This window comes from Acomys russatus, chromosome 26 (assembly GCF_903995435.1).
Source record: "Acomys russatus chromosome 26, mAcoRus1.1, whole genome shotgun sequence".
In the NCBI taxonomy this organism is placed as follows: domain Eukaryota; kingdom Metazoa; phylum Chordata; class Mammalia; order Rodentia; family Muridae; genus Acomys; species Acomys russatus.
In genome coordinates this window covers 9,754,940-9,770,579 of record NC_067162.1, presented here as the reverse complement: position 1 = coordinate 9,770,579, position 15,640 = coordinate 9,754,940, and the positions used below count along the sequence as shown (strand labels likewise).

The 15,640-nt window shown below is 46.4% G+C and overlaps 1 protein-coding gene across 1 annotated transcript in view; it reads right to left on the bottom strand.

Moving 5' to 3' along the window:
- Tbc1d9 (TBC1 domain family member 9) overlaps positions 1–15,640 on the bottom strand; it is a 112,467-nt gene that overhangs the window by 19,667 nt on the left and 77,160 nt on the right. The window contains exons 9-12 of the mRNA XM_051168502.1: positions 15,362–15,512; positions 6,116–6,330; positions 1,970–2,087; positions 490–775 (exon numbers count right to left, since the gene is read on the bottom strand). Coding sequence (XP_051024459.1) covers positions 490–775; positions 1,970–2,087; positions 6,116–6,330; positions 15,362–15,512 — 770 coding nt within the window. The remainder of the gene's footprint in view (positions 1–489; positions 776–1,969; positions 2,088–6,115; positions 6,331–15,361; positions 15,513–15,640) is intronic.

Here is a 15,640-nt window from a genome sequence, read left to right as displayed (position 1 = left end):
TGGAGAGATGGCTCAGAGGTTAAGAGCACTGCCTGCTCATCCAGCAGTCCTGAGTTCAACTCCCAGCAACCACATGGTGGCTCCCAACCATCTGTAATGAGACCTGATGCCTTCTTCTGGCCTGCAGCTGTACATACAAGCAGAGCACTGTATACATAATAAATACATAAATAAATCTTTTTTTTTTTTTTTTTTTTTTTTTTTTTTTTTTTTTTTTTGGTTTTTTGAGACAGGGTTTCTCTGTGTAGCCTTGGCCATTCTGGACTCACTTTGTAGACCAGGCTGGCCTCGAACTCACAGCGATCTGCCTGCCTCCACCTCCCGAGTGCTGGGATTAAAGGCGTGCGCCACCATGCCTGGCATAAATCTTTTTTTTTTTTAAGTGAAAAGGAATATGAAAACAAGCCCTTGGCCACAGAGAGCAATAGGCCTTTTGATCAGTTAAGTCACACTCACGAGGTGGCCCCCAGGCCAGCCACAGTGCTGTACCTTCCCAAAACAGTCATGGCCTCTCCGTCATCCTTGCAGGTCAGCAGTTTATCCACGTTGGCATCCAGCACGGCGAGTGCCAGCTGGAATATCACTTTGATTCCTTCGTAGAAGAAGCAGTCCACGACCACCACCGCACTCTCGAAGGGCATCACGCTGAGAAAGAGGGTTAGGAACCACGACAAGGAGATGGTAGAGATCACTCCCAGGTCCTGCATGCAGTCGTACAACTGCGGGACGTAGTCCCGTGCCAGCTCCTCGAAGACTCCCTGGTCCACCAGGGCACCTGAGTGGGCGACACAAAGTGGCCAGTTGACACCTTCCTGGAGAGCCTAATCAAACAGACAGACTGCATTCTACTTTCATTTCTCTTGCCGCAGGGGAAAAAAAATACCTTGAGAAAAAGCAACTTAGGTGAGAAAGGGTTTAATGTGGCTCACAGTCCCTGGGTACCGACCATCACTGCAGGGAAGTCAAAGCAGTGTGAGCCTGGAGCAGCTGTCCATATCCACAGGCAAGAGTGGAGAGAGATGAACACAGTTGTGCTCAGTGCTCAGCGAGCTTTCTCTAAGCTTATACAACCCAGGGGCCCCCAAACAGGGGATGGTGCCGCCCTCTCAGGCTGGGACTCCTCACATTAGGGAAGGCAGTTAAGACAGTCCCCTACAGACAATTCCCACAGGCCCACCTGGAAATCTAGACAATAGAGATGCTCTTCCTAGGCGATTTTCTGGCTTGTAACAAGTTGACCATAAGAATTGACCATCACACTTGCTAAGCCCTTATTTATATAAATACAATGTAGCTATTGAGGTCCCAAGACATGGATTGTTTTTTTTTAAGCCTCCTCCCTTTTTTTGGGGGGGGGTTGGTTTTTTTTTTTCAAGACAAGGTTTCTCTGTGTAGCCTTGGCTGTCCTGGACTAACTTTGTAGACCAGGCTGGCCTCGAACTTTCAGCGATGCGCCTGCCTCTGCCTCCCAAGTGCTGGGATTAAAGGCGTGCGCCACCACCGCCTGGCCCTCCTCCCTTTTTTTAATTTAAAGAAATTCTAGCTGTACCCACTCAGCACATTTTAAGCTGGTTTCACGTGTGCGATGGCCAGTGTTCCTGGATTTAGAGTCACCTAGGAGACACACTTGACTATTCCCGCGGAGCTGTTACTGGAGCAGTTTAACTACGGTGGTAAGGACCACCCGGAATGTGAGCATCACTGTCCCAAGGGCTGAGATCCCAGACTAAGTAAAAAAAAAAAAATGGAAAAGCAGACTGAGCAAAAACCATCCACTTCTCTGTTTCTTGACGGGGACCTGGTGTGACCAGTGGCCTCACGTTCCCACTGCTGTGACTCGTGCTGTGTGGGCGAATTCTGAGCCACGATAAGCCCCTTCCTGCCCACCATTGATTTTCGTCACAGCAACAATGCTAGCATCTGTTTCCTACTGAGGCAGGCCAAGGTGCTTAACCACAACCCCACGTACCCACAACTCTGGTATTGTAGTAGTCGGGAAGCATGCGCTCGCACAAGGCCACCAGTAGCCAGAAGGCCTCCTCCTCTTTGGCATAAAGAAGCAGCACCGAAGTGACAATGTTCATTGCCTGGAGGGAGGAGAGACGGCGTGGTCGTCAAACACAATCCAAACACAGCAAACGCATTTTACCTAGAACAATCTTATAAGCTGTTTGAGGGGCCGTGCACCCTCAATGTTGACTAGCAGCGCTTCTACCTCCATTTTGAGGATGGAAGGTGAACCCACAAACAACAGCACCTGTTTGGTACCATCCACGCGGCACCAGGCTGGAAAAGAAAGAAAGAAAAAGCTATTCCTGCAAGAATATAGGTGCCTCCCTGTGAGTTAACTGGGGGGCATGGGGTGGTATTAAAATTCTACCAGGAAATTCAGGCCCAAGAACTTATTGGACACACCAGACAGAAGAAAGGGTTTAACATCTCACCTGGACCCCATAAAGAAAGGACACCCAGGGACCGTAATGGGGACAGGTGCCACAAGCTTGTCTTCTGACAATGACTGAGTGTAGGCAGGTCCTACCGGCACAGAACCTCTGATTGTCACGGGGTTATCCCAGTGGCTGGGTTCCCACTGCTGACAAAGCGGAGCTACCTTGGCCTCCACCCATCTGCCCACCTTTGGCTTTCTTCTGCTCATGCGGGCCTGCCTGTTTGCCTCTGCAGCCAGGCTGAACAGTATAGCTCTGTCAAGCCTGTGACCCCCTCAGCAACTGATGCTACTGCCCGCAGCTTCCTCCTGGGTCCCTTATGGTTACAGCTCTATTGACATTTATGTCAGCCCGTGTCTGAAACCCGAGACTCTCCCACAGCCTCTTTAATCCTGTCTATCCATTCTATATGACAGACAGACAGACAGATAGACAGACAGACAGTATCATGTTTGACACAAGAGTTAAGAGTAGTAATCAAGATTGGACTTAAAAACCCTGTATTTAGCTGAGCCACATTGCCAAGGAAGTTGGAAGCATCTGGAGAATTGCTGCCACTGAATCCCTGACGTCTTGTGCACTTACTGCTGTGTTTGTCTATGCTTCTGACATAGTTCACTCACAACATAGACAAAAAAAAAAAAAAAAAAAAAAAGACAAATAACAGTCACTCTTGTAGGTGCCAATACACTCCCAAGGAAAGCCAGATAAAAACAAGTTTAGGATTCCCAGGCCACAAAAGCTTGGTGAGTATTTTCTGAGTTCTGTTTGCTTATGACCTTTTAGAGTGGAGAAGCTGTTAGTCCCTTCAGCAGCTGCTAAGGGTCTTTCCTCACTGGCATCACTGCTCATCTGACTCAGGCGTGCACAGGCAAGCCCTTACTGCAGAGCCTCTGCCTGAGTGTGTTCGATGAAGCTTTCAGTCTGCTAATTCCCTTCATCATTCTTAATCTGTAACTCAGCGGAGGAAAATATTTCCCTTTATCCTCCCGTAAATAGCCCCTATCATCACGTACATAGGGCCCAGGCTGCCCTCAGAGAACAAGGAAGCCTTTTAGAGTCGGAGCCCTCCTCCCTTCTCCCCCGTGCTCCTCCAGGAAAATATGCTCAAGGTAAATACAGGTGATTTAAATTCTAAAGTCATTTTGTTTTATTAAAAAGATATTATCAGAAAGCTTATAACCGCTAAGCAGCTCAACGTGAACTGTCCCTTAATTAAAATATTAAGATCAAAAGATAAAAATGAGCCCTATTCTTCAGAGGCCAAGTAGCTCGTGGGTTCCTTTTGATCTAGAAAGCAGAGCCAGTTCACTGTGCAATATAAATCTCCTAAAAGGTGTCTGACTGAAAAGGTTCTTTCTTGTAAGCCTTGATACTCCAAGGGAAGTAGTTATTAAAATTCCACAGGAGAATAAGCCTGCCAGTCAGTTCTAGTCCAAGGTCACGACCCAGGTCAGTTCCTCAGCCATTCAGGTGAGACAAGGCTCTGCGCGTGCGGTTCTGCTTTATAACGGCCTCTGGATGAAATGAGAGACCAGCGGGAAGCTGGGGTGACGAGCTTAGCAGCTTTGACTGCTGCTACCAGAGAGAAAAAACAAACTGTACAGTCAGTGAAGCAGTTTGGGGGAAATATTTAAATTAGGTGCTATCAAAAAGATAAATAGGGAAACAGTTGTGTGTGTGTGTGTGTGTGTGTGTGTGTGAGAGAGAGACAGAGAGAGAGAGAGAGAGAGAGAGAGAGACAGAGAGAGAGAGAGACAGAGAGAGAGACAGAGAGACAGAGACAGAGAGAGAAAGACACAGAGAGAGAGACTTATGTTCGAGGAACTAGTACAAGACATTTTATTTATATGTGGGCAATATTTACTTTGACATGTGTTAAAATATAACCCTAGTGTGTGAAAGCTCTGTGTTCAGTAACATGACTTGCTTGAAAGGAGCAGAAAAAATCCCAGCAGATGCCCTGGAGCTGGAGACCCCAACCACAGGATAGAAGGGCAGGCGGGTGGGGGACTGATCAGAAGAGCTTTCCTGCCACTCAGCTAGATGAGGTATTGGCACAGAGAAGCCGCTGTTGCCTTTGGCTCCCTTCTCAGGGCAGGAATTAATCAGGGTGAGAAGCTCTCTCTGGAGACCTTGCAACATCTAGAGGGGATTTTATTCTTCAGCATGGGGGTTTCTACTGTTACCTAGTGGCTAGGGGGACAGAGACGTTGTTGAACATGCAACACAGTACTGTGTAGCATCCCGGACAAAGAGTTCTCCTGCTATAGAAATAATATGCTCCCTCCACTTAAAGATGGAGGGAAAGAACTTTACTAAAGCGTGTGCACGGCTGACTGGATGCAACACCCAAAAAGGATTTGGCTTCCAATAGGAGATTTTGCTAGTAGTGCACATGTCAGGGTTAGGCATTTCACACATATTGCCTTCCTTAAGTCACCTTCAGGCCCTGGCTCCAGTTATACTTTGCATAATTTAAACAGACCCAGGAGACTTGCAAGTCTGGCCATTGGGTGGATGGGGACAGTGTCAGTTATTTATTTATTTACTTATTTATTTATTTATTTATTTATTTATTTAAGTACACTGGTGTTGTCTTTAAATAGTTTTAACCCGGGGTATTCCGCCCATCTGGCTTTTCTCAAGAAGAGAGCTGGGGGAGCTTTATGGCAGCTGAGAACTTAGCATTGGTAGTGACTCTCTGCTGCCCCCTGGAGCTGCTTGTTGGAAGCGTGTTCTTTGGGCGTGGGCCTTGATGGCTGGCTGCTCAATCCGGCTGAACAAACATTTTCATCCCAGCATGGTACATTTTGCTCGTCTCTAACAGGCCTGGTTCACACACTACTTATATTTGGAGTGCCCGGGGGTGGGGGGGAAAGAGCTCCCTTAGCTGTGTGTGATTTAACGTCTCCCAAGCAAAACCTCCATAGCATTAGTTCCATCACTTCGCGCTTCTCCCGCGTCACTCTAACCCACAATGCGGAGAGGGACCAGGTTGAGACACCCCGCCACAGCGGCTCCCATTAGCCATAGAGATTTCCTGTCCGTTCATTATCTGCTGGCAAACACGCACACAAAAAGAAAGCGTTTTTGTTGGTCTCAGCGTTAGCCTGGAGGTTTGCTCTGCAGGGGAATTGACCAGTTAGACCTCAAAGGCTAGATGTGGTGAGCTCACAGTGCCCCACACAGATAGATGTAAGGCTCGATGGCTGACAGTGGTGCAGCCCAGCCAGGTGGGACTCCTTCAGGAGAGGAGGTGTTGCCATTTTCCTAGGTAAATGTTTCAACTTTGGGGGTACTGAAACCCTTATACACGTTCTGCCTTCTTGCATGTCTACTCACAACAGACTGTGTAAAGCAGTGTTTTTGAGAAAAGCAGCCCCTTTCCTCTGAGTGTGCACACCGAGGGAGCCATGATGGAGGGGCCAACTGGCACAAGTGAATTGTGAACCCGCCGCCATCTGGGTGGCTTGCGGCCATTGCTGCTTGGCTGGGCCAGGCCCTGGCTTCCTTGCTTGCTCAGATTAAACTCCCAGCTGGTTGGTCTGACACTGAGACTCATCTGAAGTCTGCTCTTTTAGGATGGTAAGAACTGAGGCTGCAGGCTGGGTCGAGATCAGAGGACACTTGGAGCCCTCCCCCAAACATACATGCTTGGCAATTACCTGGCAGTATCCTATGTTGGGATTGCGAAAGGCGTAAGCTGTTAAGACCCTCCTCAGAGCCGCGATGCCCATTTCGTTCTGGAAAGCTGGGTGTTCTGGAAGGGAGCGGTGTAAGTCTCTCTCTATCTCCTCCGTGGCCAGATTGTACTTTCCCATAGACTTCTCGACTAGGTCCTCATAGTAGCCGGGATGTGTGGCCTTTTCATTGATGGCCCCTGGGAAGCACACAACAGATAGGGCATCAAGAAAGCTGAAGTCCTGCCGGTCCAGCTATGGGTCGCGCTGATTGCCTGAAACCTCCTGCTTTCCCACCAATCAAAGGAAACTGAAAAATAAAGGCCACCTTGCTGGGGTGTTTTCATTTACAACTAGACTGGAAATGGACCCTTCCTCTTGCAGTGTCATGGCAAAGTGGCTACCCCAGCTCCCCGCACCGGGCTACAGGTTTACAAAACTGTGCTCCGAGCTTACACAGACGGTGCTGAGGGATGCTTAGGGACAGAAGAGGGAGGCCAGACAGAGTGAGCCAGCCATGCTGAATTCTTACTCTTGGATTTTTGTTTGTTTTTGTTTTTGACAGGATCTGTTAAAATTTCACTTGAGAAAGAGGAATGCCTCTCAGAATTACTCTTGGCCCTGGTATTTTAAAAAAATGTTTGGTTGTTTGTTTGAGACACAGTTTCTCTGTGTAGTCTTGGCTGTCCTAGACTTGCTTTATAGACCAGGCTGGCCTTGAACTCACAGTGATTCACCTGGCCTTGTTTCTTAAAGATCAACTGCAAACAACACAACAGTGGCGATGGGAGAGTAGAAGTAAACTGCTGAAGAGCTGAGGGCGTCCTAAAGCTGCAGGCAGTGGTGAGGGTCCTGCTAGTAACGAGTCCCTGCTACAGATGGGGGGGGGGCGGGGGTTTGGGGTTACAGAAAGGGACCAGGAATTGCTGGTTTGAGATATTTATGTTAAGATATTCAAAGACAGAAAACCCCTGTGTATGCCAATACGTAAAGCTGAATCTCACTATGACTTTACCCTACCACTGGGAGACGGCATGCCATCCGGAAATGGAACTGGACCCTCACCACACACACATTCCCAATGCATCAAGGGCTAGAACATAAGCCATAAAGCTGATAGGCTACCAGAGAAAAGCGGGAAGACATTTCTTGTCAGAACAATTAGGTTTTGCATATGACACCACCCATATCCACAGGGCCCAGGCAGGATGAGTAGAAACAGGTAAGATCATGTGAGTTCCAAAGCTTGGCTCAACAAAGCGAGAGACCAACAGAGTGTAAAAGAAACTTGAAGGCTAGAAGAGGACATAAGTGAGCCAGCCCTCTAGCTGATAAAGAGTAGTCATCCAAAATACAAAACTATACAAGGAATCTGGGTGTTTCGGTGAAGTCGCCTGCCACGCAAGCCTGATAACCTGAGTTTGATCCCTGGGACCCAGAGTGGAAAGAGAGAATCAATGTTAAATATATTGTTCTCTGACAGTCACATGTGCACTGTGGCACACACACGCACACGCACACACATACACATACACATACTAATAATAAATAAAATAAATGTAAAAGTCAGGGGCTGGAGAGATGGCCCAGCAGCTAAGAGTACTTGCTGCTCTTACAAGGGACCACAATTCAGCCCCTGGCAACCAAGATAGACAGCTCTCAGTTGTCTAACTCCTGCTACAGAGGACTTGATGACCACAGGAATGGAACATATACACACAGACATAGGCAAAAACATAAATAATTAATACTAATTTTTTAAAAATATAAGAAAGTAATATAAAACATTAGCCAAAAAAAAAAAAAAAAAAAAAAAAAGCACAACACAATAACAAAGCAAGAAAATCCCAATTAAAACTAGGCAAAGAAATAGACATTATTCAAAAAAAGACATACCATGGGGCAACAAGTACATGAATCACTAGATGAATGGAAATAAAAACCAGAGTAGAGAAAAAAATAAATATATTAAAGATGCAGAATACAGAATAAATATACAAAAACAAACTACATGTGAACATGCCATCAACGAACGATTGCCAAAAGAAAACAATTCCATTTATAATAGGATAAAAAAAAAATCAAAATATTTAGGAGTATAATGAAATAACTTCCAGACTTAATATACTACAAGCTTAAAAACATAGCTCAAAGAAATGAACAAAGATTCCTCCCACGCCCCCCCCCCCCAAATCCTCTGTCTGCCACACGTGGTAGCACACACCACACACCTTTAATCTCAGCACTCAGGAGGCAGAGGCAGGTGGATTGCTGTGAGTTCGAGGCTGGCATGGTCTACAAAGCAAATCTAGGACAGCCAAGGCTAACACAGAGAGACCCTGTCTCGAAAAAAAAAAAAAAAAATCCTCTGTCCATAGACTAGAAGCTAATACTGCTAAGACAGAAGAAACCCCTCCCAAACTGATCTAGAGTTAACACAATGCCTATCAAGGTCACAGGAGCCCTTCCTGCAGAGATTGGTCAGCTGATTCTAAATTTTCTGGAAATACAAGTGACTCCAAATGGCCGAAACAATCTTGAAAGAAAACAAAACAAAACAAAACAAAACAACAACAACAAAACAGCTATAGGAGGGCTCACATTCCTTCGTCTCACATCTTACTACAAAGCTGCAGTAACCGAGGCTGTGTTAGGCAGATGCTGCCATAGACAGATATATACATCAGTGGATTAAAACATGAGGTTGAGACATAAATCCTCATTTATTTATGGTCTTCTCTGTTCCCGTTTGAAAAGGTGTTAAGACAACTCAAGGCAGAGAAGCAGAGCCTTTTCAACAAATGGTGCCAGGACAACAGGACATGCCTATGGAAAGACGTGAGCTTAGGCCATCCCTTCTACCACACAGAAAATTAACTCAAAAGGGACCAGTGAGTTACGTCTCAAGCACTGCTAGAAAACACAGGTCTGAGCCTGTGGTTCTCGACTTTCCTGATGCTGCGACCCTTCAATACAGCTCCTCAAGCTGTGCTGATCCCCCAGCCATACAGTTCTCTCATTGCTACGTCATAACTGCAATTGTTACTGTTATGAATCATATTGTAAGCGTCCGGCATCTTTCCAATGGCGTTCGGTGACTGCTGTAAAAGGGTTGTTCAACCTTCCAAAGGGGTCTCGACCCACAGGTTGAGAATTGCTAGTCTAAGCTTTCGTGTCTTAAAAGCAGAGTGGCAAGGAGAGAGAAGGTGGGGGGTGGGAGGGGGAGGAGAAGAAGGTGGAGATGAAGGAGCCATGAGGAGGTTGCCATGAGGACAAAGATGGGGCGGGAGTAGCCAGGGCCAGACTAGAGGGCAGGGCAGACACCCTTAGGCTGCAGACATGGAGAAACCCAGAAAAAAAAAAAAAATAGAACACAAGGACCAGATACCAAAGAAGCCAAGACAGGCACCCCAGCGAGATGTGTTCATTAGCCTAGCAGCGCCCCCGCTCTACTTGAGAGAAGATGACAGGGATGGAAGAACTTGCATTTGTAGTTTGCTTCAAGGGTCGCAAGAAACTGTCCTTGCTTCAACTGCAGACTGCATGCCGTTCAAACGGGACGAACTGGGCGCAGGAAAGTCGACTGCTGAGCTTTGCCAAGACAGGGCAACTCTTCATCGTTCGTGCTTCACCAAAAAAAAAAAAAAAAAAAAAAAAAAGTCTGCCATATACTGGGCCAGAAGGCCAAAGATGATACCTCAGTGTTCCTGAGGAGCATTTGGTGACTGTCCAAGCAGCCGGTTGTCTCTGCCATTTCTGTAGTTTTGGAAGCTGCTTGCTTTTCACGCCGGGCCTACTCAGGTGATATTTATCCTTCTCAGGTCTCTGATGGGGTGGAAGACCAGAGAACTCTAGTCTCACCTAAAAGTTTAAGTTGGGAAGGATCTGAGAAAGTGTTTTAGGGTCCTAGGAGATGTTTAGGAATGATGGTAAATGCAAGTTTTGAAGGCTGAAGGATGTGAAAGTTTAAGCTGTCAGGTGTTTCAAGGCTGGTAGATGAAGGTTGGAGGGTCTAAGAAAGTGTTTTATGAAGGTTGGAGGAAATTGTAAACAGGTGTTTTAAGCTTGGTAATTGCAAGCTGTGGGAGCTAAGGAGATAAAGGTTTAGATGGTGATAGAAAATGATTTAGGTACAGAAGTTTGGACTCGCCAAGATAGATGGTGGGATACTTTCTCCAAGATTGCCAAGTACAAATGGACCGGACATTGTGAATGTAACTCTCACCTGGTAATTTTCATAATTGTTCTTATTGTATACAGTTTATTATTGTAAGAGAAAGAGCCTTTTTATTGCGCTAGCAAGGGAAGATGTTAGGGTCCTGAGCACCATGAATTCAGGTGCTCGTTTCTGTGCCCAGAGATCTAGTTGCCGTCCAGACATGGACGTTGTCACTTCTGTGAAGAATCTCCTGTCTCAATGCTGTGTAAAAATTGTCCTCCATCATCTCTGATTTGTTAATAAAGAAGCTGATCAGTATTGTTTTTAAATTATCTATATTATCTGTAAGCCAAGTTAGCAATCAATTAAGACACAGACACTTGTTATATGTTAAAATAGCCTTAGTTAACCTGGGGCAGGGCAGATATCAATCCTCTAAACTACCTCTCATAGTGGGACAGGCATGGGATCCCTGCCTCAACCCCATGCCATCTGTTTTCAATAACTTCTATCAAGCTACCTCCCATCCGTAATCCTAAATACTTGCTAATGTTCTTCATCTGGGCCGGATTCTCCATCCACGCCAGCGGCCATGTGCTTCTCCTCCATCTAACCTATGACAGCCTTCCTCTCTTCCCTCTCAGGACCCTCTCCTCTGGTCTCTCCTCCTCCCTCCTCATGGCGATCATTTTTTTCTTTTTTCCAGGATTCCTCTCTAAACCCCATCTAACTCCACTGCCCAGCCCAGGTGAGATGGCTTTTTATTAAGCAAAAGGTGGGTCACAGAGACAGCAAGCAGTAATTAGCATCAAAACACATCAGACCATCCCCCAACAGATCAGCCTATAGCCTGGCAGAAAGGATGGGAGGCGGGACTTCCAATCTCAGGGCGGGGGTTCCAAGTGAGGGAGGAGGTGAAGAAGGAGAAGAAGGTCTTCATGGCTCCTTCATCATGGACAAAGATGGAGCAGGAGCAGCCAGGGCGAGACCAGATCGCAGGTGAAAGGGCATGTGGCTATAAGAAGTAGAAAGGCTAGTATAGAAGGGTCAGAATAAATGAGTATCTGCCCAGCTTAATGCTTCAAAGCTTATTAATAAACGTTAAAAAAAAAAGTACAGTGACAAAAGAAAAATCATACTCCTTCGAAATCTTAAAAACGGTGCTTCAAAGGTCAGCATTTAGACATAGGCAACAGAATGGAACAGTTTGAAAAATCTCAGAAGAACTTAGTATCCAAAACCAATTTAGAAACTCTTACAACTCAGTGATTGCAACGTTGCCTAATTAAACATGGGCAAAGGACCTGAGCAGATATTTCTACAGCAAAATCATACAAACAGCCAATAATAAATGATTGAGGAAATTAATCAAAACCACGATTAGAAAAATCAGTCGAACTGCAGAGAACAAGTGGCCGCGGAATGCTCAGCTCCAAGTGGGTACCTGAACGACGCCTTCACCCTCCGAGGCTCAGAGAACAACACGGAACAAGGGGTGGAGAGACTGCAAGGGCTTGGGGAGGACGTCATGGGGCGGTACACAGGCGCTCACCGAGCCGCTCCCAGAGCTGAGGTGCCACAGAGGATCCACAGCGGGTGGGGAAGGAGGAGTCAGCTTTCTTCGGGGGGTGTAGCCTCTGGTAAGCTGACCACACTATGATGTATGGCCAAACCATATGCATACCGCAACATTAATTGGATTGAGTTGGTTATAGGAAGGAAGGAAGCAAGCAAGCAAGGAAGGAAGCAAGGAAAAGGAAGACATGAAGTTAAGAGTTGGGAGCATGCCGGTGGAGATAGGTCCAGAAGAGTAGGAGGGGAGTGTATAATAATATATATAATAATAAAGGTGAATATAATCAAAATGCAATATATACATGTATGAAATATTTGAAGAATAAATTAAAATATTATATTCAGTTTAAAAATAGCCGAACCAAACCAACAAAAACCACCTCCCTAAGCCCAAGCCACAAGTCAGAAAGTACCTCACACCCACGGGAGCGTGATCACACATAGCAGTAAGTGGCCCCTGGGGATGTGGAGAAATGGGAACCCTTGCTCACTAACTAGTGGGGCTGGGAAAAGATGGCAGTCGCTCTGGTTGATCTCCCAGGGGTTGCTTAAAAGGTAAAGCATGGACTCATTAGAAGGGCCAGGAATCCCACTCCCACGCACACACAAAAGTATCCAAAAGTCAACACTCCTGGCAAGAGTACCCAGGGTAAGCTGGGGAACAGCCCAAACTGTCTGTCAAGGGATAAATGTATGAAGTGCAGACCTGGGCCCTGAAAAGGAGAGAAATGCCAATACAGGTTGTAGCATGCTTAAAACCCTGCAAACATTATCCTATGTAGAAGTCAGCCATGAGATTCTGAATGCTGACTTCATCCACATGAGATGTACAGAGTGGACAATCTGTAGTAACAGAAAGTAGGTCACGTGCTGCCTACGGCTGGGAGGAGTCTTGAGGGGAAATGAAGACTTAAGTGGCGGAAGTTATGAAATACTCGTCTGAGAATGGCGAGAGTGTTCTAAACACTAACTGTCCTGACCACATCCTGGTTCTGTGGATACTCTAGATCACTACGCTGAGTTTGGTAAGTCCTGAGTTATAGCTCAAAAAAAAAAAAAAAAAAAAAAAAGGAGCGGTAAAATTTATAGAGAAATGACAAAGTAAACATTTACATATCATTTTAGAAAACAGTGTCGCCACAAATTAATGGCCGGCCCTGTTCTTGTGCCTGACATCCCAGGCAGACTGGTTGACAGCATCGTGACGCTGGCTTCTGCTCTGCCGTCCCTCGGGACAGACTGAGCTTGACTTTAGTGGGTTCACGGTCCAGACCTGCAGCAGCCTTTAGGGTCATGCCAAGCAGAGAGATCTCAACAGGGGCTTCCCAGCGAGAAGCTGGACTACCTTTATGGGCAGGCTGGCTCCCACATCAACCCCACCGCGGGTATGTGGACATACACCCAACAAAGGGTAGTGTGTGGACACGCCACCTTGTGGTTACACCGAATAGAACCCTCTGCCACTGTCTCTCTCTGCAGGCGGGCTAGGGGCTGCCGCTGCATTACTGGCTTTGTGGTGAATTCGTGTGAGTCTAAAATGTGCCTACAAATACGTTCTAATTTGAAGAAAGGGTGAAATGAAGTTTTCCTGTACTCTGTGGATGCTTTGGGGCTGGTTGCCAGGGTGACCAGTTCACCCTACACAGGGAAGATTAAGAGAAAGCGGTGTATGGGAACCCTGCATAATAAAGATCTGCTCTGATGTCATTAGAGTGCCAGGCTCAAATCTGAGCTTCTTTTTGCTTTTTCTGAAATCGCATCTTTGTAAGTAGCCCAGGTTGGTGTTACATTCCCTATGTAGCCCAGGCTGGCCTCACCCTAGTAGAGACTGTCCTGCCTCAACCTCCCCAGTCTTAGGAACATAAGCTTCCACCACTGCTGTCCAGCTTATACTTAACTTCTAAATGAGGATCCAATGAAATAGAGCAAAAAAATCAAACAAACCAACATTACACAAAATAGATAAACACCATTTTTAATCTTTTTTATTTTTATTTTTTAGGATTTGATCGTCTTATTGCTAAGATATATCCCATGATAGACAATTTCACCACTTATATCTACTCTTAGAAAGATCTACAAGCATTTGTAAGGCTTTGTTGTAAACCCAATAACTTTATTTTTAAGTTTCAATATTTTTTTAAAAGTAAAAAAGATGGTATTTGGATGGTCCAAATAAAAAATATTCCCACCGGGCACAGGGGCTCCCATCCGTAATCCCAGCACTCAGGGAGTGCAGAGGCGGGTGGATCTCTGTGAGTTCGAGGCCAGCCAGGTCTACAAAGTGAGTCTAGAATAACCAAGGCTACATAGAGAGACCATCTCACAAAATCAGAAAATCAAAACCAAACCCAAAAAAATTCCCATGAGCCTTAGACTTCGAGCGGTGACATTTCCTATCTCCATCCAGCTAAAGCACTTGTTCTATGACTGTGGTGAAGCGGATGACAACCAAATGTAGACTCTGGTGCTTGGGGTACAAAGACTCCTGGGGTGCACTAAATGTTTCCAGATGGCAGAAAATACTGGTGGTTTATCCAAAAAGAGTAGCATTAAAATAAAATATTGAAGGGCTGGGCATGGTGGCGCACGCCTGAATCCCAGCATTTGGGAGGCAGAGGCAGGCGGATCCCTATGAGTTCGAGGCCAGCCTGGTCTACAAAGTGAGTCCAGGACAGCAAAGGATACACAGAGAAACCCTATCTCCAAAGATTTATTGAGTGGAAAAATGGAAATCAGTTAATTTTAGATGACCTATATTGTGATAGATTGTTATAACAGCTTTATTTTATTATTGTTTATAAATATCTTACTTTGCCCAGTCAGTAAGTGTGTGTGTGTGTGTGTGTGTGTGTGCGTGTGTGCGTGCGCGTGTAAAACTGTAGTGTATAGGGCACTGAGTACTGCTGTGTTTGCAGGCACTGATTGGGGGGTCTTGGAAAGTACTCCTGAGAACAAAGTACAATTAAGTGTCAGTCAGTCAGCGCCTGGAGACCTTTCTTTAGTGGCTTAGATGTCAGTACGTTGACCATGCTCCTGTAAGAACCGTCTCACTCATGCTCAACAGGTAAGCCTAATTAAGCTCAGGCTCACTACCCAGACTTTAGTGAATTCTTTCCCTAGTCAGCCACCGGTGCCCCAGCTGGGGTGAGCAGTCATATGTTCACGCCCTCTCCAGGGAAAGTACACACAGCACGGTCCACTGAAATAGTCTCAGTGACGTCAACACTGCCAGAAGGGAATAGCACTTAGACTCACGAAGCATCATATTCCTGCTTCAGATCTGTCCCCTCCCCCCACCCAACCCCACTGGAGACACAGAAGAGACGACGGGAGTGGAGAACAGAAACTGCTGACCTTGGCCACTTCCCTGCGAAGGAAGAGTCACCACTGGCAGACTTCAGTGTCTGGCGAGCGATTTGGGGTCTCTTCGGATGCCTGGTGGAGGCTGGAAGGGAGCCCCGTCATCCTGTTGAGCTGCTCTTAACCCTCCCTACCTGAAAGCAGCAGCCAGAGCTCCCCGCGCATGCTCTCTGGGATCCCCTTCAGCACCAGCTCCCGGGTCTTCTCTGTGCGGTACATGCAAATGCCCTGCCCGTACTCAGCGAAGTGGATCTTCCAGGCTTGTTCTTTCAAAAACTCTTTGGCCTGAAAGACATAAAGGACCATTACTGATCCCCCCAGAAGGCTCTGAGGGGAGGCCCTGAGGGGACCATAACGGCAGAAGATCAGGCCGTGTCGCCTGTTGAGTGGACAGCTGGCTGAGTAGAACTGCT